The sequence below is a fragment of the Canis aureus genome, chromosome 22, assembly GCF_053574225.1.
Source record: "Canis aureus isolate CA01 chromosome 22, VMU_Caureus_v.1.0, whole genome shotgun sequence".
Classification (NCBI taxonomy): domain Eukaryota; kingdom Metazoa; phylum Chordata; class Mammalia; order Carnivora; family Canidae; genus Canis; species Canis aureus.
Genome location: NC_135632.1, coordinates 41,696,784 through 41,723,195, shown reverse-complemented (window position 1 = coordinate 41,723,195; position 26,412 = coordinate 41,696,784). Strand labels below are relative to the sequence as shown.

General features: G+C 37.7%; 1 protein-coding gene across 6 annotated transcripts in view; it reads right to left on the bottom strand.

Moving 5' to 3' along the window:
- The window catches only part of ULK4 (unc-51 like kinase 4), a 591,366-nt gene that overhangs the window by 398,245 nt on the left and 166,709 nt on the right, over window positions 1–26,412 (bottom strand). For all 6 annotated transcript variants that reach the window (XM_077865647.1, XM_077865651.1, XM_077865650.1 and 3 more), the window contains one exon: window positions 11,087–11,214. In XM_077865647.1, the coding sequence (XP_077721773.1) occupies window positions 11,087–11,214 (128 nt within the window). The remainder of the gene's footprint in view (window positions 1–11,086; window positions 11,215–26,412) is intronic.

Below are 26,412 nucleotides of genomic sequence, written 5' to 3'. Positions count from 1 at the left end.
AGAAACCATAACTATTCTATTAAACCTGTTTGGAAAGATAGAAGGAGATGGAGTACTTCCAAATTCGTTCTATGAGGCCAGCATCACCTTAATTCCAAAACCAGACAAAGACCCCCCCAAAAAGGAGAATTATAGACCAATATCCCTGATGAACATGGATGCAAAAATTCTCAACAAGATACTAGCCAATAGGATCCAACAATACATTAAGAAAATTATTCACCAGGACCAAGTAGGATTTATCCCCGGGACACAAGGCTGGTTCAACACTCGTAAAACAATCAATGTGATTCATCATATCAGCAAGAGAAAAACCAAGAACCACATGATCCTCTCATTAGATGCAGAGAAAGCATTTGACAAAATACAGCATCCATTCCTGATCAAAACTCTTCAGAGTGTAGGGATAGAGGGAACATTCCTCAACATCTTAAAAGCCATCTACAAAAAGCCCACAGTAAATATCATTCTCAATGGGGAAGCACTGGGAGCCTTTCCCCTAAGATCAGGAACAAGACAGGGATGTCCACTCTCACCACTGCTATTCAACATAGTACTGGAAGTCCTAGCCTCAGCAATCAGACAACAAAAAGACATTAAAGGCATTCAAATTGGCAAAGAAGAAGCCAAACTCTCCCTTTTCGCCGATGACATGATACTCTACATAGAAAACCCAAAAGCCTCCACCCCATGATTGCTAGAACTCATACAGCAAATTGGTAGCGTGGCAGGATACAAAATCAATGCCCAGAAGTCAATGGCATTTCTATACACTAACAATATGACTGAAGAAAGAGAAATTAAGGAGTCAATCCCATTTACACTTGCACCCAAAAGCATAAGATACCTAGGAATAAACCTCACCAAAGAGGTAAAGGATCTATACCCTAAAAACTATAGAATACTTCTGAAAGAAATTGAGGAAGACACAAAGAGATGGAAAAATACTCCATGCTCATGGATTGGCAGAATTAATATTGTGAAAATGTCAATGTTACCCAGGGCAATATACACGTTTAATGCAATCCCTATCAAAATACCATGGACTTTCTTCAGAGAGTTAGAACAAATTATTTTAAGATTTGTGTGGAATCAGAAAAGACCCCGAATAGCCAGGGGAATCTTAAAAAAGAAAACCCTAGCTGGGTGCATCACAATGCCAGATTTCAGGTTGTACTACAAAGCTGTGGTCATCAAGACAGTGTGGTACTGGCACAAAAACAGACACATAGATCAATGGAACAGAATAGAGAACCCAGAAGTGGACCCTGAACTTTATGGTCAACTAATATTCGATAAATGAGGAAAGACTATCCACTGGAAGAAAGACAGTCTCTTCAATAAATGGTGCTGGGAAAATTGGACATCCACATGCAGAAGAATGAAACTAGACCACTCTCTTGCACCATACACAAAGATAAACTCAAAATGGATGAAAGATCTAAATGTGAGACAAGAGTCCATCAAAATCCTAGAGAAGAACACAGGCAACACCCTTTTTGAACTCGGCCACAGTAACTTCTTGCAAGATACATCCACGAATGCAAAAGAAACAAAAGCAAAAATGAACTATTGGGACTTCATCAAGATAAGAAGCTTTTGCACAGCAAAGGATACAGTCAACAAAACTCAAAGACAACCTACAGAATGGGAGAAGGTATTTGCAAATGACGTATCAGATAAAGGGCTAGTTTCCAAGATCTATAAAGAACTTCTTAAACTCAACACCAAAGAAACAAACAATCCAATCATGAAATGGGCAAAAGACATGAAGAGAAATCTCACAGAGGAAGACATAGACATGGCCAACACGCACATGAGAAAATGCTCTGCATCACTTGCCATCAGGGAAATACAAATCAAAACCACAATGAGATACCACCTCACACCAGTGAGAAAGGGGAAAATTAACAAGGCAGGAAACCACAAATGTTGGAGAGGATGCGGAGAAAAGGGAACCCTCCTGCACTGTTGGTGGGAATGTGAACTGGTGCAGCCACTCTGGAAAACTGTGTGGAGGTTCCTCAAAGAGTTAAAAATAGACCTGCCCTACAACCCAGCAATTGCACTGTTGGGGATTTACCCCAAAGATACAGATGCAATGAAACGCCGGGACACCTGCACCCCGATGTTTCTAGCAGCAATGGCCACAATAGCCAAACTGTGGAAGGAGCCTGGGTTTCCATCGAAAGATGAATGGATAAAGAAGCTGTGGTCTATGTATACAATGGAATATTCCTCAGCCATTAGAAACGACAAATATTTCCCACACATTTCTTCCCCCTTCCCTTATAAAAAAAAAAAAAAAAAAAAGTTTCTGGGCAGCCGGGGTGGCTCAGCAGTTTAGTGCTGCCTCAACCCAAGATCAAGTCCCATATCAGGCACCCTGCATGGAGCCTGCTTCTCCCTCTGCCTGTGTCTCTGCGTGTGTGTGTGTGTGTGTGTGTGTGTGTCTCATGAATAAGTAAATAATATCTTTAATAAAAAAAAAAAAAAAAGAAACGACAAATACCCACCATTTGCTTCAACGTGGATAGAACTGGAGGGTATTATGCTGAGTGAAGTAAGTCAATCGGAGAAGGACAAACATTATATGGTCTCATTCATTTGGGGAATATAAAAAATAATGAAAGGGAATCAAGGGGAAAGGAGAGAAAATGAGTGGGAAATATCAGAGAGGGAGACAGAACATAAAGACTCCTAACTGGGAAACGAACTAGGGGTGGTAGAAGGGGAGTAGGGTTGGGGTGAGGGTGAATGAGTGACGGGCACTGAGCGGGGCACTTGACGGGATGAGCACTGGTGTTATTCTGTATGTTGGTAAATTGAGCACCAATAAAAAATAAATTTATAAAAAAAAAAATCATGACCTCAAAAAATTTTTTACATTAGTATTTTAATATATTGCAATGATTATTCTTTTTAATGCTCAAAATGCCATATTGGCCCAAGAGAATGTCGTTCAAGTTGGATCTTATGTTCTTTTGACATGACCTCAAGCAGTTTTTTAATAATTTTCTTGCTTTCAGGAATGACATGTCCTGGGCTCTATTTTGCTTATCTCCTGCATGAATGTAAAGCTGTGCCAAATACAGAGGCCATTTGCAAAAAAGGCTTGGTTCCTTTTAGTGGAAAACAGCATTTTAGGGATTAAAATTTGTGATGGATTTTTAGTAGATATAAAACTATAAAATAAGTAATTTCTTTCAAAAGAGACTAAATCAGTGACATCTGGGTGGCTCAGTGGTTGAGCATCCACCTTTGGCTCAGGTTGTGATCCTAGGCTTCCTGGGTCCCCTTAGGGAGCCCTTATCCCTCTCCCTCTGCCAATGTCTCCGCCTCTCTCTCTCTGTCTTTCATGAATAAATAAAGTCTTAATAAGAGAGAGAAAGATAGAGAAAGAGAGAGAGAGAGAGAGACTAAATCAAATAAACAAAACAAAAATTTTAAAAAACCAAATCATGAGTTCATCCTGATAATTTTGATTTAAATTAAGGATGATAGGATTTTACTTTTTATTTCATAATTGTATGTTTTCTTTTATGATGAAAATCTTGGTTCCTGTTACAACTGGCGTAATTATTAGCTTTCTCTTCCTGTACATGTACGTATATGCAGTAGTTTCAAGCCAGCAATATAATTATTAACACCAACAACAAGAACAAAATACAGCTGAAAGTTTCATAATGGGGTTTTGTGGTCCCTAAAATATATACCAATGGAAATACACTACCAAGTATTTTGATTTAAAAACACGTTTACATCTCTTCTCTGGGGAATTATACCGTAAAGTTATTTTTCCATTTTTACACACTAATTTCTTTTTATCATTTTTATTTTTATTCATGTACATTTACATGGTTTTTAAGTCTAATTCATAGGGATGCCTGGGGGGCTCAGTAGTTAAGCATCTACCTTTGGCCCAGGGTGTGATCCTGGAGTCCTAGAACCAAGTCCCACATGGGGCTCCCTGTATGGAGCCTGCTTCTCTCTCTGCCCATGTCTCTGCCTCTCATGAATAAATAAATACAATCTTTAAAATCAATCATCAAAGTCATAAACCAATTATATTCAGAGAAGAGCTTTCATCCCTACCCTTTCTCCCTATTCTCTTCCTCTATAAATTGTCATTTTTTCTTAATTTTTCATTTATCTTTCCATTCTCTTTTTGAAAATATTAGTAAATACATGTATCTTTTCTGTTCTCACCCCCTTTCTTATAAGTACTGTTCTGCACCTTGCTTATTTTCGGGATAATAATATATCTTGGGGACCACTCCATGGTTGTGCGTGTATCTAGTTCCTCCTGGTCCCTTTTCCATAGCTGCCAAGTCCTCCGTTATGGGAATTGTTGTTGGCAGAATCCTAAAGATGTGCCTCTCCCAAGATTCCCACCCCTCTGGCATCAGACACTAATGTAGATACTAGGGTGGAGAGAATTTGAAGAAGTAATTAAAATCCCAATTCAATTAAGCTAAAAATACAGATTATCTCTATGCATCTAACCCAATCAGGTGAAACCAGTAAAAGCAGAGTTTTTTATGGCTGGTGGCAGAAGAGGGAGGTCAGAGACATTGAGGAGGATGGAAGGGATTCAAGGAATAAGTAGCCTTCCTGCTGGCATCCAGGGGGGAAAGGAGACAGCTCTGCTGTGAACTGCTGATAGAGAGAAAGGTCGGTCTCTAGAAGCTCAGTGCGATCCCCAGCCAAAAGCCATGAAGGAGACAGGGACTTCAGTCCTACTGCTGCAAGGAAATAAATTCCACCAACAATTAGTGAGCTTGGAAGAGGACCCTGAGCCTCGGATGAAGATTGCAGCAGCAGCCAACACCTTCCCTTCAAGCTTGTGAGACATGAGCAGAGAGTCTCACTACCCAGAGCCCTGACTCTTGACCCAGGGAAACTACTGGATTAATTATGTGCATTGTCTCAAACCATGGAGTTTGCAGTAATTTGTTACAGCAGAAATAGAAAACGGAAGGAAGGAAGGAAGGAAGGAAGGAAGGGAGGAAGGGAGGAAGGGAGGAAGGGAGGAAGGGAGGAAGGGAGGAAGGGAGGGAGGGAGGAAGGGAGGGAGGGAGGGAGGGAGGGAGGGAGGAAGGGAGGGAAGGGAGGGAAGGGAGGGAAGGGAGGGAAGGGAGGGAGGGAAGGGAGGGAAGGGAGGGAAGGGAGGGAGGGAAGGGAGGGAAGGGAAGGAAGGGAAGGAAAGGAAGGAAGGAAAGGAAGGGAAGGAAAGGAAGGAAGGAAAGGAAGGAAAGGAAGAAAGAAAGAAGGAAAGGAAGGAAAGGAAGAAAGAAAGAAAGAAAACTAACACAAGGTTGCCCACAGTTCTCTAGCCAATCTCCTGCTTCTGCATATTTGCATTGTTTATAATCTTCTGCCGTAACAAGCAATGCTTAGTGGATATGTCACTTCACTTCTTTGCTAATAACAGATCTTTGCACGTTCTATCCTAGAAGTGAGATGGCTGGGCAAAAGGTGAAAACATGTAATTTTTCTAAATATTGTCAAATTCCTCTTCAGAGTAGCTACTATACTTTATATTCCCACCAGCAACGTATGACAAGGCCAGTTTCCCCATGTCCTCACCAAGAGAATATGTTTTCAGACCCTGCCCATGCACTGAGCCAGAAATGCTATCTCTGCTGGTTTCCCTTAGAATAAGTAGTGAAGTGCATTCCTCTTACAACAAGGAAGCTTTCACATCTATTCATAGGTTTAAAGGTCCTCCTCATTCCCCTCTCCATGAAGTGTCTGTTCATAATCTTATTCTGTTTCTGCCACATCCCTTTTATCTGTTGACGAGTTTTGGCTTCTACATCCCATGTTAGAGGCTTCCCTTAAATATCTGGTGATTCTTGAGGCCCATTTATATTTTTAAATGATGCACTGAAGGGAGGTGTGTGTACAGGAGTAGGCCCTAAGACTGATGGGCTCCACTCCAAGAATGTCCGGCAAGGTGTCACTAGCTGCAGAAGGGGACATCCAAATGGCAGCCCCTATGGTACTTTTATTGGGTTTTGGTCAGCTTCCCAGAGATGAATCTCCAAATTCTGGCCAACAGTACATAGCCAGGCTGCTAACAATCTGCAAGTGCAGTAGGATAGGGGGTGGAAGTCCTCACCCTTCAGAGTATGTAGACTTGCGTACAAACCTCAGATTTCTCACAAGGCACCTCATCTCCCTCTTATCTATATGTGGAAATACCCAAATTGGCAGCGTTTCCAGTTCACACGATCCAGAATGCATTTTCAAGTCTCCCACTATGGCAGAAGAGGTGGAGTCTCCTGACTATTTGTGTTGGAGGAGGAAGGTGGGAATCAACTCTTCATGCAGGTTCCCTATCAATCCTGTCTTGAGTCTCCCCTCCTCACCACCGCCATCAAAGGTAGCAGGCACCCCTAAATTCCCAACCTTCCCAGAATTCTGTCACACAGTCATCAGGTCTCCTCACAACTTTCCCCTTGCAGACAAAAAGGGATGTCAGCAATCTCCATTCTGCTAAATGAGCAAGCATTTACCCACCAGCTTTCCAGCTTCCAAAATACAAAGATGAGGTGACAGCGCTCATCAGCTTTAGCCATCTTTCCCTTTGCCTTTATAGTTTTGTGACTTTCTCACTCCTTTACTCACAGGTCTGTACAGGATCACAAGAGGACATGTCCAAGCAGAAGACAATTGCTAACATTTCTTCATTTAGAAATCCTCCATCAGTTCCTTTCCTCCCCCTGGCATTCGGGGCATGTGAGGGGTCCTAGAACCATACTCCATCTTTCCTATTGTTTTCACATGGACTGTCCAGGTCTCTGCCATAAGTTCTGTGTGGTAGGTGTGAACTTTCATACTGCCTTTCAAAGCACTAACACCATCCTCAGCAGAGGCCATGCTCTTTTTCTTCCTCTGCTGAATTTCAAAATACTTCCTCTCCATAGTTTCCATTACTTCTTAAAATTCTGTCCATCCCATCTGTTCTGCCCCAGTAAGAGCTGCCTGTTCTTCTTTCTCCTCCTCCATCCAGTACCGTGTCTCTTTCAATGGACTATGACAAATCTGCTTACTCATGACTTTACCTACTCAGTACTGGACCAGGACAGGTTGTGGCAAAGAAGCAGGTGGTGAGACAGAGCTGTTCTCTTCAAGTGCAAAGAAATGAGGTCATCTGCCTGCAGCTTCACTGACCAGGGGCAGACTGCCCCCCTTTCAGTCTTGCTCCTGACCTCCTGGAAACAGGCATACTGGCCCCATCAACCACATCCAGAAAGCATCTGCATCTAGGATCCTGCAGAAGTCCCAAGGTCTGCTATTCACCAAGGTTTGGAGGATAGCAAGTCAACTCTGCCACACAGCATGGGGAGAGTGGAGCCTGTCCTTACTTCTCCAGCAAGGCTAAGCCTCATCTTCCAGGCTCCTACTCTACATGCATTCTACTCACTGTATTGCTCCAGAGAGATACCACAGTAGAAGTTAGAGCCAGGGTATGCTTTCAGGCCACCATTTTCCCACCACTGCTAAAGTTTCTAAATATTCATTCAGACACACAGATATCACAGCAATTTCCTAGGAGGACCAAAGATTTTATATCCAAGCTTTGATGGTCTGAATGGTTTAGTTCTTTCCCGTTAAAGGGTTTCTGCAGTTGGAGTTAAGAGGGGTATTTGAGACAGGATGATCAGAGTGGCTCTCAGAAGAAGAGACCCTTAAACTGACCAGAAACCTGAATGACCTGAGGAAGCCAGCCATGAAAACACCTGGGAGGATGAGCATTACAGGTACAAGGAACAGTACTTGGGAAAGGCTCTGAAGTGAGTCTAGTAGGCTTACTGTGTTCAAAAAGCAATAAGAAAAACTATGTGGATGGAATGGAGTGAAAGTCAAGAGTCATAGAAGACAGGCTAAAAGTGGGCAGAAGCTAGGTGAAGTAAGGAAGAGGAGGCCATGGTAAAGAGGAAGCCTATCATTTCAACATGACAGGATGTTTTAGAAGAGTCTGAGTGGGGAAGAAACAAAAGCTGATCGACACTGTGTAAGAGATTCTCTAGTTGCTACATGGAGACCAAACTATGAGTCCAAGAAATGATGTAAAAACATCTGTTGAGAAAACTATATTATTTGTCCTAGTGAAAATAATGGTAGATACACAGAGTAGAGGCAGCAAAGCGAATGGAGAGAAGCCTTTACAAACAGACAAGAACAACTTCTGCTTCCATTTCTAATAGACTAATGGACAGGATACATGCTCCCATTTGAAACAACTGTAAAATATATCATCAAGACAGTATGGCACTGGCATAAAAACAGACACACAGATCAATGGAACAGCATAGAGAATCCAGAAACGGACCCTCAAAACTCTATGGTCAATTATTCTTCGACAAAGCAGGAGAGAATATCCAATAGGAAAAGACAGTCTCTTAAACACATGGTGTTGGGAAAATTGGACAGCCACATGTAAAAGAGCAGAACTGGACCGCTTTCTTACACCATATGCAAAAATAAACTCAAACTGAACAAAAGACCTAAATGGGAGACAGGAACCCTCAAAATCCTAAAGGAGAACACAGGCAACAACCTCTTTGAACTCAGCCACAGCAACTTCTTGCTAGACACATCTCCCAAGGCAAGGGAAACAAAAATAAAAAATGAATTCTTGAGACTTCATCAGGGTAAAAAGCTTTTGCACACCAAAGGACACAGTGTAATATTGAAGTTTTTAAATTTCAATTTTAAAACTAAAAAACAACCTATGGAATGGGAAAAGATATTTGCAAATGTCTTATCAGATAATGGTCTAGTATCCAAAATCTATAAAGAACTTACCAAACTCAACACCCAGAAAGCAAACAATCCAATTAAGAAATGGGCAGAAGGCATGAACAGACGTTTCTCCAAAGAAGACCTACACATGGCCAAGAGACACATGAAAAAATGCTCAACATCCCTCAGCATCAGGGAAATACAAATAAAAATGACATAGAGATACACCTCACACCTGTCAAATGGCTAAAATGAACAACTCAGAAAACAACAGATGTTGACAAGGATGTGGAGAAAGGGAACACTCTTATGCTGTTGGTGGAAATGTAAGCTGGTACAGCCAGTCTGGAAAACAATGTGGAGGTTCCTCAGAAAGTTAAAAATAGAGCTACCCTATGACCCAGCAATTTCTCTACTGGGCATTTACCCCAAAGTTATAGATGTAGTGATTCAAAGGGACACATGTACCCCAATGTTCATAGCAGCAACATCCACAAGAGCCAAACTATGGCAAGAGCCCAGATGTCCATCAACAGTTGAATGGATAAAGAAAACGTGGTGTCTATATACAATGGAATATTACTCAACCATCAAAAAAGAATGAAATCTTGCCATTTGCAACAATGTGGGTGGAACTAGAGGGCATTATGCTAAGTGAAATAAGTCAGAGACACAAATATCATATGATTTCACTTATATGTAGAATTTAAGAAACAAAACACATGAACATAGGGGAAGGGAAGGAAAAATGAAGTAAGAAGAAAACAGAGATGGAGACAAATCATCAGAGACTCTTAAATCTGGGAAACAAACTGAAGGTTGCTAGAGGGGAGGGAGGGGAGAGGGGATGAATTAGCTGATGGGCACTACGGAGGGCACTTTAAGTAATGAGCACTGGGTGTTGTATGCAACTGATAAAACACTAAATTTTACCCCTGAAACTAATAACACACTATATGTTAACTAAATAGAATTTAAATAAAAAGCTAAAAAACACAACTACAAAATACATGAAACATCAGTTTTCAAGACACTGGATATAAAACAAAGCTCGACAATGATCCCTAAGATGTGAAAAGAAAGAAGGCTCTGTAGGAGCTTCTATATACCCTTCACTTAGTTCTGATTAGCCTGTGACATAAGGACATGCTAAAAGGCAAAAATCAAGGAAGAATCTAATAGAATCCCACAAATGCCTTCCAAGTAATGAATATGTTCAACTAAGATCACACACTCATGAACTAATATTGGTATATGACAGTACCTATCTATAAGAAAAGACATTTTCAAAGATCAGATACACAAAATTAAGCTAGGAATCAGCACTGACATAGACATTTACAACTGATTTGATGAGGATGACACAAATTTTGACCCCTATTTAAGCAAAATGTTATCTCTCCCTCAGAAAAAAAAATTCTGTTCTTCTCATTTTCAGACCTGTATTACCAAAAAAAAAAAAAGTCCTCATTTATTAGTATATTTTTACTATGGTCATTTTAAAAATCTGTATATTTGTTTTCTCTCTTTATAGAAGCACATTCATCAATAAAAAAAATTGTGGAAATTTGTTTTTTTCTTGGTTACACATGTATAAACAGCCACATTTTGCCTCTTAACCCATAAATCCTAAAATATTCACTCTCTATTTACAGGAAAAAGTCTTCCAATCTGTAATCTAGATAATCTCAGCAATTCTAGGGTCTCCTCAGTATTCTTCAATAAGTAAAAAACTAGATCAAGAGACAGTCAACCATATACTCAAGGCTCCTCTGGGTTGTAATTTCACATGGACCAGACAGTCCAGATGTTAATCAAAAGCACCAGAGCATGAAGAGAATCTGTGGTGTGTCAGACAGCTTCTCCTTTTAGAGAAGGTAGGTGGAACCCACGGAGAGTGAAACCTTCCCAACCTACAACCAGTCCAGAAACTTCTCCCTGCTTCTTCCTCTACACTTCACTAGACTGTTCTGCTGGGCTTCTAGCTGCTCATTCCAGAATCTTACAAAAGTGAAAACTATGGCCAAACCACCAGTCAAGAATGCCTCCCAAATGCCTCCCAAAGAATGCAAACCAGAACTTTAATACCCTGCCTTGGACTGTCATCAGATCTAGGGACCTCTGGCTATTTCCCACTACCCTGCTTCAGCTCCAGAAGTCTTCTCCAGGTCCTCAGTACTTCTCAGCTGAGGTTTTATGTGGAAAATTAAACCCTTAGAAAAGTCTAGGGGAAAAAATTTCAATGTTAGGTACACAGAAGCCAAGAAATACTACTAATAAAACAGGTTCCAAACTGATGTTATTGATGAAATCATATCAGAGAAAATCATACCTTGCTTGGCAGCTGAGCAGCAACATCTCGTGGTTATGAATCAAAATATACAAAAGAACCAGGAAGGCTTTTGCTCTAATGGAAGTTGAGGGGCTGTCAAGTAAACGGATAATTGTAGAGACAAAATCCTGTAAGATATGAAAATATATTTTGAGAAAACATGAAATGAATAGAGCAGTCAACTATCAGGGTTAGTCGTGTATAATAACTACACAGGTAGCAAAAAATAATAATAATAATAATACCAGATACTGTCTTTGCATTCTTAATTTGTGCCAGACTCTATACTAAAATTTAGTATGTATTATCTCACTTAAACCTGAAAACTAGCTGTAACAAGTTGACAATATTATCTCACTTTTTTAAAAGATTTTATTCATCCATTTGAGAGAAAGAGCACATGAACGGGGGCAGGGGTGGGTATAGAGGGAGAAGGAGAAGCAGACTTCTTGCTGAGCAGGGAACCTGATGAAGAGCTTGATCCCAGAACCCCAGGATTACAACCTGAGCCGAAGGCAGATGTTTAATCAGCTGAGCCACACAGGAGCCCCAATATTATTACTATTTTGAAAAGTTAACCAATTCAAAAAGTTGGACTGAAATCAAGGTCAGTGGAACAACAAAGCCTGCTTCTTAACCACTCAACAACCTAACCCACTAACAACCTATTGTCACAATTAAAATGTGACAATAAATAACTAGAACTGGAAGTAACAACTGCATGTACACATGAACCTCTGCACAAACCTGTGTATTATACAGAAAACACGTCTCTAGTTTACACATCTAAGGTCTACTGATATAAGAATACTCAATATGACTTAAAAGAAAAACCTATATTTCTATAACGTTCTTTAACTAGAGGCATAATACAACACAGAGGAATGCATAATAAGATTAGCATTATGTTCCCTTCTAACAGACTGGACATTGTTTCAGGTGCCTATTGATATGCAAAAAGGAAATGCAACACATACACATACAGAGTCAATGAATGTAAGCAGGCAGGAATAGACAACTGTATTGTTAGCAAGATAGCTACAGAGAGCAAGAGTAGAAGTTCTCAACAGTCCTTAAGAGAAGCAAGCACCGAAGAGTGACACAGTTATGTTCAAGGCAAATGTAAGCAGTTCAAATTTTTGGCCACGTCACAGTCCTTTTACACTGGGTGCTAAGTTGCCAAACAGGAAGAATTTACATCATCAGGCATATGCTTTTTATTAAGGATGGAGATATATCTATATACATCCATTTATGCAGGAGTCTCATCTAGTTCCTGGAACTAAATTATCAAGCTAATTCATCACCTGGATTTTAAAAAATGAATCAACACTACAGGATCTTTGAGTAATAGATCTGTTTCCACCTTTCCAGTACGTAGACAGTAGAAACCCATTTCTCCACAATCAATTCCCATTCTAATTTATACCCTGGACCCAAGGACCATGATGATTACAAATCTGTTTCCCACACTAACACCAACCACCACACATACAAAGATGTAATTACAAAACCACTCAAAGATCCGCTAGCCTTAGACTGAGAAACTTTTCTGATTACAGAAAACTAAAAAGTCATGATAACCGACTGCAATTCAAGATCTGGCAACTTTGTGTCACATAAAAGAACATTACCAGGACAATTGCAAAACCTGAATAAGGTCTGTAGAGTAATTACTAATGTTAAATAAATGTTAGCTTTTTAAACCCATGGCTTTTTTCGGGAATATTCAGTGAAGTAATTATAAGTAAAGGGGCATATAAAAAAAAAAGTAAAGGGGCATCATGTCTGCAAACTCTTCTCAAATTGGACACACACACACCATAAAAGAAAGACACTATAAATCAACCATGGTAAAATGCAACATTTGCTAAATGTGAGTGAAGGGGTATATTGCAAGCCTTTCAACTGCATGTCCAACACTCAACTCAGAACCTACCCTATATATATATGATACTCACCCTCTGAGGATCATCAGTTTAAGACCAAACTTAAAAAACCTGAGCACCTTCCTCGACTCCTCCCTCCCTCCTCCCATGTCCAATTGATCCCCAATTACTGTGAAAGTAATATCCCACTAAAGTTGTCTTATATTTAAAAGCACCATTATATTTTTCCCAGAATTACTATAACATGTTTTAGCTCACTTTGCTTTCTTCTATCTATCCCACAAGTCATAGCCACAGTGATCTTCTCCAACAGCAAAGAAGATTATGTTATTCACCTATCAAATATTCTCAGTAGTTGCTGCAACCCCTGAAATGAACCCTTATCATGACTTACAAGACCCTTCATGATCTGGCTATTTATTATCTTTCCAAAATCACTTATCATACCACCACTCCTCTATATAGCCCCCAACACTCACCCTGAAAAAATAAACCAAGAAAATAGAAAATACTGAACGCAGGAAAGAGATAAAGGGAATCATGTTCCAGATGATAGCTATAACCAAGTACAGAGAGAGCCTAACCATAATGGAGTTGGTCAGAAGACTCCAGCAGAGAACTCTTTTATGAGAAAAAAATGAACAGAATACCTGATGCATTGGAATACAATCTAAAAACAGACAGTAATGTAATTAAAGTCTGCTGAATTTTGAGCTAACCAAAATTGAGTCCAACAATACATAAAAAGTATTTTAAAAAGATCACCATCAAGTAGAGTTTATTGCAGAAATCCAAGACTGGTTCAATATTGACCAATGTAATTCAGCAGATTAAATAAAAAAAAAACACATGATCATATTAATAGATAATGAAAAAGCATTTGACAAAATCCAACACCCATTCATGATTAAAACCCACCAAAGGATAGAAGGGAACTTCCAACTATAAAAGACTATCTAGAGAAAAATTGCAGCTAACATCATACTATAGGGAAACATTTGATGCTTCCCCAGTAAGACTGGGAATTAAACAAGCATGTCCATTCCCAGGACTCATAATTCAGTATTTGACCGAAAGTCATTGCCATGGTTGAGGAAGAAAAATAAGAAAAAAATCATTCATACTGTAATAGAAGAAATATTCTCAGAGGTTATGATTATCTATGTAGAAAATCCTAAGGAAGCTACAAAAAGGCTTCTACAACTTACAAATAAGTTTAGCAAGATCTGGTGTATTTCTATACACCCACAAGGAACAATTTTAGAAAATAATTTTTTTTTTAAATATCACTTTTCAATAACTCTAACAACAACAACAAAAGAAATACAGGTATAAAACTAATAAAATTTGTGGATAATCAGCAAACTGAAAACTATACAACAATTATAAAAGAAAAAACATTAAAGACATAAATAAATGGAGGCATTTCATGTTCATCTATTAAAAAACTCAAGATAGTTAATATGCCAATTTTCCCCTAAACTGACCTACAGATTTAATGCAATTCCAATCAAAAAAATCTCAGCAGGATTTTTTTGTAGATATAAACAAGCTGATCATAAAATTTATATGGAAAGACAAAGGAACTCATGAGCAAAACAGTTTGAGGGGGAGGAATGATAGAATCACACAATTATTTTAACACATTTAAAAAACCTACAGTGATCAAAACAATGTGGTATTGACAAAATGACAGATACAAAGACCAAGGAAAGAGAATTCAGAAAGAGTCAATTAGTTTAGGACAAAGCTGTAAAGGCGGGGGGTGGGGAGGTAGAACCTGGTTGAGCATCTGCCTTTGGCTCATGTCATGATCCCAGGGTCCTGGGATCGAATCCCATATCAGGTTCCCTGCAGGGAGTCTGCTTCTCCCTCTGCCTATATCTCTGCCTCTCTCTGTGTGTCTCTTATGAATAAGTAAATAAAATCTTTTAAAACAAAATAGTTGCAAAGGGAACTTAGGATAAAGTACAGTCTTTTCCATAAGTAGTGCTGTAATGACTGGATGTCCACAAATAAAAAAATTTTTTTTTACTTCATTCCATACTATGCACCATATACAAAAATTACAATCATACAAAATGAATCATACAACTGAATAGAAAATGTGAAACTATAAAGTTCTTAAAAGAAAACAGAACAGAAAATCTTCATGACCTTAGGTTAGAAAAAGTTCTTAGATATAACACCAAAACACAATTAATAAAAGAAATGACTGGTGAACTGAACTTCATGAATATTAAAATTATCCTCTATAGAAGACAATGTAAGAAAAGACAAGCCAGATAGTAGCATAAAATATTTGTAACCGGAATACACAAAGAATTCTTAAAACTCAATGTTAAGAAAAAATATTTTTAATAGACAAAATATTTAAACCAATATTTCACCAAAGAACACATACAGAGATTTACATAAACACGAGAGGATGCTCAATGTCACAATCATTACAATAATGCAAATTAAAATCACAAGGAGACACTGCGCAATTATTAGAATGACTAACTGAAAAATGACTAGCGTGTGGAACTAGAATTCTATATACATTGCTGGTAGAAAATGGTACAGTTACTCTTGAAAATAACTTGGCAGTTTAATAAAAAATTGTTAAACACACACCTAATCATATATAATGCAGATATTGCACTTTAAAATTTTTTTATTTATTTATTCATGAAAAACAGAGAGAGAGAGAGAGGCAGAGACACAGGCAAAGGGAGAAGCAGGATCCATGCAGGGAGCCCGATGTAGGACTCAATCCCAGTACTCCAGGATCACACCCTGAGCCAGAAGGCAGACACTTAACTGCTGAGCCACCCAGGCATCCCTATTGCACTTGCACTTCTAAGTATTTATTCTAGCGAAACAAAAATATATGTTCACAGAAAAACTTACACATGAAAGTTGACAGCAACATTTTTCATAACAGTCAAGAAATGGAAATGACCCATATGTCCTTGAATGGGTACATGGGTATATACACCATGGTATATCTACATAATGGAATAGTACTCAGTATTAAAAAGGAAAAACGAGACAAAATCAGAGAGGAAGACAAACCATAAAAGACTCTTAATCATAGGAAATAAACTGAGAATTGCTGAAGGGAACGGGGTTGAGAGATGGGATAACTGGATGATGGGCAATGAGGAGGATACATGATGTAATGAGCACTAGGTGTTATATAAGACTGATGAGGGGATCCCTGGGTGACGCAGCGGTTTAGCGCCTGCCTTTGGCCCAGGGCACAATCCTGGAGACTCGGGATCGAATCCCACGTCAGGCTCCCAGGATGGAGCCTGCTTCTCCCTCTGCCTGTGTCTCTGCTTCTCTCTATCATAAATAAATAAATAAATCTTTAAAATAAAAAGACTGATGAATCAGTGACCCCTACCTCTGAAGCTAATAATACATTATATTTTAATTGAATTTAAATTTTAAAAAAAGATCATGAAGGGACGCCTGGGTGGCTCAGTGGTTGAGCATCTGCCTTCAGCTCAGGTCATGATCCTGGGGTCCTGGGACTGAGTCCCCAGTCAGGCTCCCCACAGGGAGCCTGCTTCTCCCTCTGCCTAGGTCTCTGCCTCTCTCTGTGTGTCTCTCATGAATAAATAAAATCTTTAAGAAATAAAATTAAAAATAAAATTTCAAAAGATAATGATAATGCCCATCACATCAAAAGCTTAAACAAACAAACGACCTGATAATCACAACATGGATGAATTTCAACAGCATTAAGTAAAAAAAGACCTCTCAAAAATTACATACGATATAGTTCTATGTACATAACATTTTAGAAAAGGTAAAGCTTTGGGGCAGAGAAGACATCAGTAATTGCCAGGGAATGGGGTGGGAGGTGGTTTGCATAAAAATGGAGTATCACAAAGTTATTTTTTCAGATGCTACAGCTGTTCTGTATCCTTCTTGTGGTGGTAGTGAAAGGGTCTATGCATGTGTTAATTCACAGAAGTACTCCAAAATGTAAATTGCATTGTATATAAATGTTAGAAATGATAAAAAGTGAGAGACAGAGAGACAGAGACAGAGAGAGAGAGAGATATCAGGCAAATAAAAATAGCAGAAAATGTGTTTGTGTTCCTATTACACAAAGAATTGGATAATGACTCTTCCCAATACACAAGGCAGAATTTAGGCCAAAAAGAATAAGAGGAGGAATACTTTTTAATGCTAAAGGCCACCATTCGAAACAAACACTTGACAGTAATGAATAATGAATGCTATGCCTTAAATAACATAACCACTCTTACAAAGTGGTAACTATAGAAGATGCAAGAAGCAACAGAGTTTATCACACGACTCTCTGCCCAAGACTGTCAAGAGAGCAAAAATAAGTGAGAATATAAAAGACTTAATGACGTAAACAACAGATTAGATGTTATGGGTATATATCCAACTTTACACTTAGCTAACAGAAAATGTACCTTTTCCTTAAACATAAAATGCTTCTTTAAACTGACCATATAAAAAGTCAGATTATTTTAAACCATAAAATACACTGTTTCTAGATTTCACCTCTCCCCCACCAACCTCCCCTCTGACAACCACCAGTTTGTTTTCTATATTTAAGAATATTTGTATCTCTGGCCAACAAGCACATGAGAAAATGCTCTGCATCACTTGCCATCAGGGAAACACAAATCAAAACCACAATGAGATACCACCTCACACCAATGAGAATGGGGCAAATTAACAAGGCAGGAAACCACAAATGTTGGAGAGGATGTGGAGAAAGGGGAACCCTCTTGCACTTTTGGTGGGAATGTGAACTGGTGCAGCCACTCTGGAAAACTGTGTGGAAGTTCCTCAAAGAGTTAAAAATAGACCTGCCCTACGACCCAGCAATTGTACTGCTGGGGATTTACCCCAAAGATACAGATGCAATGAAACGCCGGGACACCTGCACCCCGATGTTTCTAGCAGCAATGTCCACAATAGCCAAACTGTGGAAGGAGCCTCGGTGTCCATCGAAAGATGAATGGATAAAGAAGATGTGGTCTATGTATACAATGGAATATTCCTCAGCCATTAGAAACGACAAATACCCACCATTTGCTTCGACGTGGATGGAACTGGAGGGTATTATGCTGAGTGAAACAAGTCAATCGGAGAAGGACAAATATTGTATGGTCTCATTCATTTGGGGAATGTAAATAATAGTGAAAGGGAATAAAGGGGAAAGGAAAAAAAATGAGTCGGGAAATATCAGAAAGGGAGACAGAACATGGAAGACTCCTAACTCTGGGAAACGAACTAGAGGTGGTGGAAGGGGAGGAGGGCAGGGGGGGTGGGGGTGACTGGTTGGTGGGCACTGAGGGGGGCTCTTGACAAGCACTGGGTGTTATTCTGTATGTTGGCAAATTGAACACCAAAAAAAAATTATTAAGAAAAAAGAATATTTGTGTCTGTTTCTTCATTTGTTTCTTTTCTTAAATTCCACATATGAGTGAAATCAGATGGTATTTGTCTTTCTCTGACTTATTTCACTCTAAAATCCATCCATGTTGTTACAAATGGCAAGATCTCATTCCTTTTTTATGGCTGAGTAATATTTCTGTGTGTGTGACATCATCTTTATCCATTCATCTATCAATGGATACTTGGGGTGCTCCCATATCTTAGCTGTAGTAAAAAATGCTTCAATAAACAAAGATGCATTATCATTTGAATTAGTATTTTCATTTTCTTTGGGTAAATATCCAGGTGTGAAATTATGAGATGTTAATTTTATATTTAACTTTTTGAGGAATCTCTTTACTGTTTTCCACAGTGGCTGCTCCAGTTTACATCCTCACCAACAGTGCACAAGGATTCCTTTTTCTTCACATCCCCACCAACATTTGTTATCTAGTCTTTTCTATTCTAGTCATTATGACAGGCAAATGGTGATATCTCATTGTGGTTTTGATTTCCATTTCCCTGATGATGAGTAATGAGCCATCTTTTCATGGGACTGTTAGCCATCTGTAGGTATTCCTTGAAAAAATGTCTTTTTTAGGTCCCCTGCCATTTTTAATTAGATTTGGAGGTTTGGGTGTTGAGTTACATAAGTTCTTTATATATTTTTTTATATTATCCCCTTACTGACTACAACATTTGCAAATATCTTCCATTATTCAGTAAGTTGCCTTTTTGTTTTGTTGATGGTATCTTTTGCCGTGAAAAAGCTTCTTATTTTGGTGTAATCCCAATAATTTACTTTGCTTTTGTTTCCCTTGTTTGAAGAGACAGATCTTAAAAGCATGTTTCTATGGCCAATATCATAAAAATTACTGTTTTCTTTTAGGACTCTTATGGTTTCAGATCTCACAGATTCTTAATCCATTTTGAGTTTATTTTTGTGTATGGTGTAAGAAAGTGCTCCAGTTTTCCCAGCACCATTTGTTAGAGACTCTCTTTCCCCATTGTATATTCTTGCCTCTGCTGTCATAGATTGACCATGAAAGCACAAGTTTATTTCTGGACTCTTTATTCTGTTCCATTGATCTGTGTGCTTATTTTTGTGTCAGTACCACACTGGTTGGATTACTACAGCTTTGTAGTATATCTTGAAATCTGGGATTGCGATACCACCATTTTTGTTCTTCTTTTTCAAGATTGCCTTGGGCTTTTGGGGGTCTTCTGTAATTCCATACAAATTTTAGGATTATTTGTTCTAGTTCTGTGAAAAGTGTGTTGGTATTTTTATATGGATTGCAATAAATCTGTGCATTACTTTGGGTAATATGGGCATTTTTATTATTTTTTAATAAATTTATTTTTTATTGGTGTTCAATTTGCTAACATACAAAATAACACCCAGTGCTCATCCCATCAAGTGCCCCCCTCAGTGCCCGTCACCCATTCACCCCCACCCCTCGCCCTCCTCCCCTTCTACCACCCCTAGTTCGTTTCCCAGAGTTAGGAGTCTTTATGTTCTGTCTCCCTTTCTGATATTTCCCACACATTTCTTCCCCCTTCCCTTCTATTCCCTTTCACTATTATTTATATTCCCCAAATGAATGAGAACATATAATGTTTGTCCTTCTCCGATTGACTTACTTCACTCAGCATAATACCCTCCATTTCCATCCACGTTGAAGCAAATGGTGGGTATTTGTCGTTTCTAATGGCTGAGGAATATTCCAGTGTATACATAGACCACATCTTCTTGATCCATTCATCTTTCGATGGACACCGAGGCTCCTTCATTTTTAAAATATTAATTCTTCTAATTCATGAGCATGGAATATCTTTCTTTCCATTTCTTTGTGTTTTAAGTGAAAGTCTTTTACCTCTTTAGGTAAGTTTCTTCTAGGTATTTTATGATTTTGAGTGCACCTGAAAATGGGATTTTTCTTAATTTCTCTGCTACTTTATTATTAGCATATTTTGTATCCAGTGACCTTACTGAGTTCATTTACTAGTTCTAGTAGTTTCTTAGTAGAACCCTGAGGTTTTCTATATATAGTACCATGTCATCTACAATAGTGAAAGTTTTACTTCTTACTTACTGATTTGTATGTCTTTTACTTCTTTTGCTTGTCTGATTGCTATGGCTAGGATTTCCAGTACTATGCTGAATATAAGTGGTGAGAGTGACATCCTGTCTTGTTCCTGATCTTAGAGGAAAAGGTCTTGGCTTCTCACCATTGAGTATGATGTTAGCCATGGGTTTTTCATATATACCTCAGGGCTTTTATATTGAGCTGTTTCTTCTAAATCTATTCTGTTGAAGGTTTTTAATCATGAATGAATGTCATGCTCTGTCAAGGGCTTTTTCTGTGTCTATTAGATGAGCATATGGTTTTATCCTTTTTCTTGTTAATGTGATGTATCATGTTGATTGATTTGTGAATAATAAACCATCCTTGCATCCCTGGAATAAATCCCATTTGTTTGTGGGGAATGATTTTTTTATTGTATTGTTAGATTCAGTTGCTAATATTTTGTTGAGATTTTTACATCTATGTTCATCAGGTATATTGGCCTGTAGTTCTTTTTTTGTAATGTTTTTATCCGGTTTTGTTTTAAGGGTAATGTTGAAACTCATAGAATGAATTTGGAAATTTCTTTTCTCTATTTTTTGGAATAGCTCAAGAAGAAAAGGTAATTTTTATTAGCATCACATGATAAAACTAGACATTAATAAAAGCACCAATAATCCAAAAGATCCTTGCACCTGGAAATTTTTAAAACACTATTTTAAAAAGCCCTGAGGTAATAGAAAAATATAAGCCAAAATTGAAAAACTTAAATATATGCTAAAAACACTATGTATCAGAACTTATGGGATGGATACATTTAGAATAGTTGTCAGAAGAAAATAACAATCAGTACATACATTTGTAAATGAAAATGAAAGAACAAAAAATATGTGAACAAAAAAAAAATAAAAATGAAGAAAATCAAAGAGAATAAAGATGCAAGCAGAGGGGTAGTGAGTTAGAAAATTGAGAAAAATGGTAAAATATAAATAAGTCAAAATGCTGGCTTTCTGAAAAACAAAATAAAGAAAAAAGGGATACAGCAAAGATACACAAAAAAAGTAAAAAAATTCCCATTGCCTGGCTTTGATGTGATGGTACAAAAGTTGTGTTATGTGCACATATTGAGTAGCAGTTCATATTTTACTGATGTATAATATTCTATGTGAACACAGAATAATATACAAATCCATTCTATTGTTAAACATTTACATTGTTTGGCGTTTGGGACTACTGGAGTAAAGCTGCTATGGGGGCAGCCCGGGTGACTCAGCGGTCATGCCCAGGAGTCCCAGGATCGAGTCCCACATCGGGCTCCCTGCGTGGAGCCTGCTCCTCCCTCTGCCTGTGTTCTCTGCCTCTCTCACTCTCTGTGTGTCTCTCATGAATAAATAAAATCTTTAAAAAAATTTTTTTAAATAATATATTTTTTTAAAAAGCTGCTATGGACATTCTCATGTGGCTTTTTGTGAACAAATAACATACGTATCTACTTCTCTTGGATATGAACCTGAGAGCAGAACAGCTAAGAACTAGGCACCTCTTTAGCTTTAAATAGAGGCTGTTAAATTATTTTCCACAGTGGTTGTACTAATTTATTCATCACTAATAAAGAAAGTTGCATTTCCATATCCTTCCCAACACTTGTTATTATTTATCTTTTCATTGTATCTAAATTTCTAACTCTGAGTTTAGAGCAAATAAAATGAACACAAATGACAATTTAGGAGAACCTTTCTAAACAGTCTAGTATTACTTTAAAGCTATCCAAAGTTTTATGAACAAGATACCACATCCCTTATTCTAACTTTAGGAACTAAAAAGGATTCATGGCAATGAACAAAGGAAATCTATATTTAGGTAGATTTAACTCCCTGACAAAGAATATAACATAAGACTTTATTATAAATAATAAGAAATCAAGAAAATGAAAATGTGTATTAACTTAAAGAAAATACAACATTACAAGTGATGAAAACTCTTCCTAAAGACTTTTATGTATATTAAAATGCATCTCCTTATATTTTAAACATTTAATTTTTTTTAAAGATTTTATTTATTCATTCATGAGAGACAGAGAGAGAGAGAAACAGAGACAAAGGCAGAGGGAGAAGTAGGCTCCTTGCAGAGAGCCTGATGTGGGACTCGATCCTGGGACCCAGGGATCACACCTTGAGCTGAAGACAGACATTCAACTACTGAGCCACCCATGCATACTCATAGATTTAGCATTTATGCATTCAAATCCAAAAGCATTATGCCAAAAATCTAATTAGTGTTTTCCTTTTCTTTTCCAAGTACCTAGTAAAGGAGCTAGATAAAACTGAAAACGCCATAGTTTTCACTCTACTAGGTCATGAAAAAGCTTCAATAACTAGGTCATGACCCTTTGATAAAGAACAGTAAAAATACAAACCATTTAAGAAAAAGCTTGAGAGAAATGTATGACCTACCAAAGAAAGCCAAAGCTTTTGATTGAGTAATAACAAAAATCTTGAAAAACTGGAATGGCAGCATAATATACTAACTGGGAAAGAACTTGAAATCTGGAGCCAAACAAAACTGACTACAAATGCCACATTCCTTGACATAATAACCTCTTTAGGATTCTGTTTCCTCAACTTCAAAATAAAATGGAGATGATTACACTCAATGATTGAAGGCTTTTGTCCACTTAAAAATACTAAAATAACTAAAAACACTAAATGTATTTTCCATACAATTACTAAAACATATCCTAAAGTGCTGCAAGAACTAAATTTTTGAAATGTGTATGGGAAATATAAATAAAACAATAGAAAGGGAAAAACAACCAGAGGTATATTTAAGACTTTAGCAAATAAAAGATAAAGAACAGACAATTCATTTATTGAAATTCTTACTTTTCTACTTAACATTAGAAAGACTCCAAAAGTGTCATTAAAAATTTAAATTTAAGTAAAGGGGGGAAACAGCCTTACAATACTATACATCTGTCAAAATAAATGCATAATCTTTGGAAAAGTATGTCAAATATGTATAAATCACTTATCAATAAAAAAATCATGAACACTCCAGTTAAAAAACACATGAACTAGCAAACAACTGATAAAAGAACTCTAAACTGCCTAACAAAGAAATAAATCATCTACTCTCACTAGTAGGGAAAGAAATGCAAATTTCAGAAGAATAAGATTCCATTTTATTGCAAAGCAAACCAGCAAAGATGAAAATGGATGGCAGCTAGTGTTGGTCATGGATAAATGGATAAACCTTAAATATAGCCCATATGAAAATAAGTGTTCAACCTTTTCTTCAACTGGGAGAAAAGTGAGTTATTTCTCAAAGCCCTTAAAAATGTTCTTTTTTCTGACACAACTCTTACAACTCAAAAAGTTTATCCTAACAAAGTGATGAACAAATGAGCTTTAAGTACAAGAATGTTCATTGGTGGTATTGTTTACCTGACACAATAACAAGAAACAATTGTAACATCCCCAAACAGGGGATTTCTTAAGTAAATCATAACTGTAGCAAAGACTATATCCAGTTTCATCGTCTTCTTTCATGGCAAATGCTAGCAATGCGCTCGGGCAGAGGAGGTGGTAAAAGTGGTACTACATGACTTCCAGAGCCAGGTCAGAAAAGGCAATGTGAGAGGGGGTATAGCTCTGAGGTAGAGCATTTGACTGCAGAAAAGGCCATGTGGCCTCCACATGGTTCTCTCAGGAGATGTTTGTTTGTTTTTATTTATTTTAGGGGTGGGTGGTGCAGGCAGAGTGAGAGAGGAGAAACTCAAGCAGATGCCATGTTGGGTGTAGGGTCCAACATGACACTCAACCCCATGACCCCAAGATTATAACCCAAGCTGAAATCAAGAGTTGGATGTTCAACCCATTGTGCCACCCAAACACCTCTCTCAGAACACTCTTGGAACCCAGCCACCACACTGTGAGGAAGCCCAACCAACCTTCAGAGGCCCACATGGAAAGCAAACGAGGCTCTCAGCCCACAGCCCCAGTGGGTGCCCACTGAATGGCTAGCACCAACTTGCTGCTCATATGAATAAGCCATCTGGAAAATTTATTCTCCAACCCCACTCAATCTTTCCAGCTAACACAGCCTTGCCGGAATTACAGATTTGTGAGCAAAATGAATTACTGTCCTTGTGTAAGCCACTACGTTTTGAAGTAGTTTGTTACAGAGGAAAGATGAGTGAAATATGGCTTAAGTATATAATGAAAGATGAAACTTTCCAGGCACAAAAAAAAAAATTCATACAGTAATAGCCATAATTTTAAAACAGAGAAACGTCCACAAGTAAGTGATGAGATCTATTGTATTTCTTCTTGATGTAGTAGATGCAGCCATTACTGACAATCTTGCAAAACTAAAATAATTTATGATTTTAATCGGGGGGAAAAAACTAGACAAACTATAACACCAAAAACAAAAGAAATTGTATACTAGATTTGTTTGTAACATAGTAACTCTGAGTCCCTTGAGAAGATGCAATATATTACAGACTACAGTTTTGGATCTAGGCCTAAAAACATCTTATGCCCTAAATAAATTCTCATTTAGTCATTTCTGAAAAAATGAGCAGTCTGAATGAACTGCCTACAACTAATTGCCCAGGACTTCATAATTAATCTTGAGCAACATGCAGCATACCTCTGGAACAGTATTAGTCTTACAACACTTGAGGAGGGAAGATTATAGGCTGCAGGCAAAGATTCAGTGCCAAGAATGAATAATCAAAACTACCTTTAGAGAACCAAAAATGACCTCAGGTCATTTCAGTTTGCAGTCCACTATGTATTCAGCTTTGATTTAAATTCATCTTGACATTCAGCTCAACATACCTAAATATTACATGTGGGGGGGGAAAAAAAGCAAAAGCTGTGTAGGTCTATAAACCAACCACAGCATGACGAGTTTATGTCCAACAATCAAATGGTATTCGGCAGTGATTTCGCAGTGGACAGATCTATCTAACGAAGATGAGATGACGAAATATTCAGAACATAGAAATTGGTCCAAATATATGAAGCTTCCAGAGCAAACAAAATGAAACCATCAAAATTCAGCAAAAAGATAAAACATCCCTCTAATACATCCCATAAAGACAAAAAACTATTAAATGAATAAAAATAATGATGAGGTCAAGAACTTCAAAATTATCTCCTGCAAAATCTCAAGAGAGAAAATTGATCTGCTTCAATCAACTGTCACAGGTTAAAAAAAAAAAAAAAAAAAAAATCAATGAGGACAGCCTGGCCATCAATGGATAATAGCCTCAAGGAAAACAATGAGAAATCACTGACGCAATTTTCTCCTGTTTGATAGAGATGGAAATTAAAAATGTACTGATTAAATCTCAAAATTTTTTTGAATTACACTTTTCTTAAAGTTTAGCCAAGAATCTAACTAAAATGTCTCACAAAATACATTTATTAATGTAGATGGACTAAAAATATCACAATACAAACTCATGGTCTGACGGATGTGCATAAATTACCATATTTTAAATGCTTAATTAAAGGCCATTGAGTTAGTATGCCTAGTAACTCTGAGGAGAAAAAAAACCTGAGTAGGCTTAGTATTCAAATTTTTCTAAATTTACATGCACAAAATTTCTCAGTGATCTTTCTTGGTACTTCCAAATAACAGTGGTCTACAGCTTCTGGCTTATTATTAATTGCTATTGTACTACTTGGGCAAAACATGAAATCTGAAACAACAACTTCAAACTGGATTGCTAAAATAAAGATGGGCAGCGGCTATTGTCAAAATTAATAAGGCAAAAAACTTTCAGAAGGCAGTATTTCTAATCAATAACACTCAGAAGGAAGCTGTTCTTTACCAGTGAGTATGAACAAACTCACCTGTGAAATATGATATGCCTTTAAAAATTAATGTGTAAATCTTTAACCCCCAAAGTATATATAAAATCCAAAAGATGCATTACTGA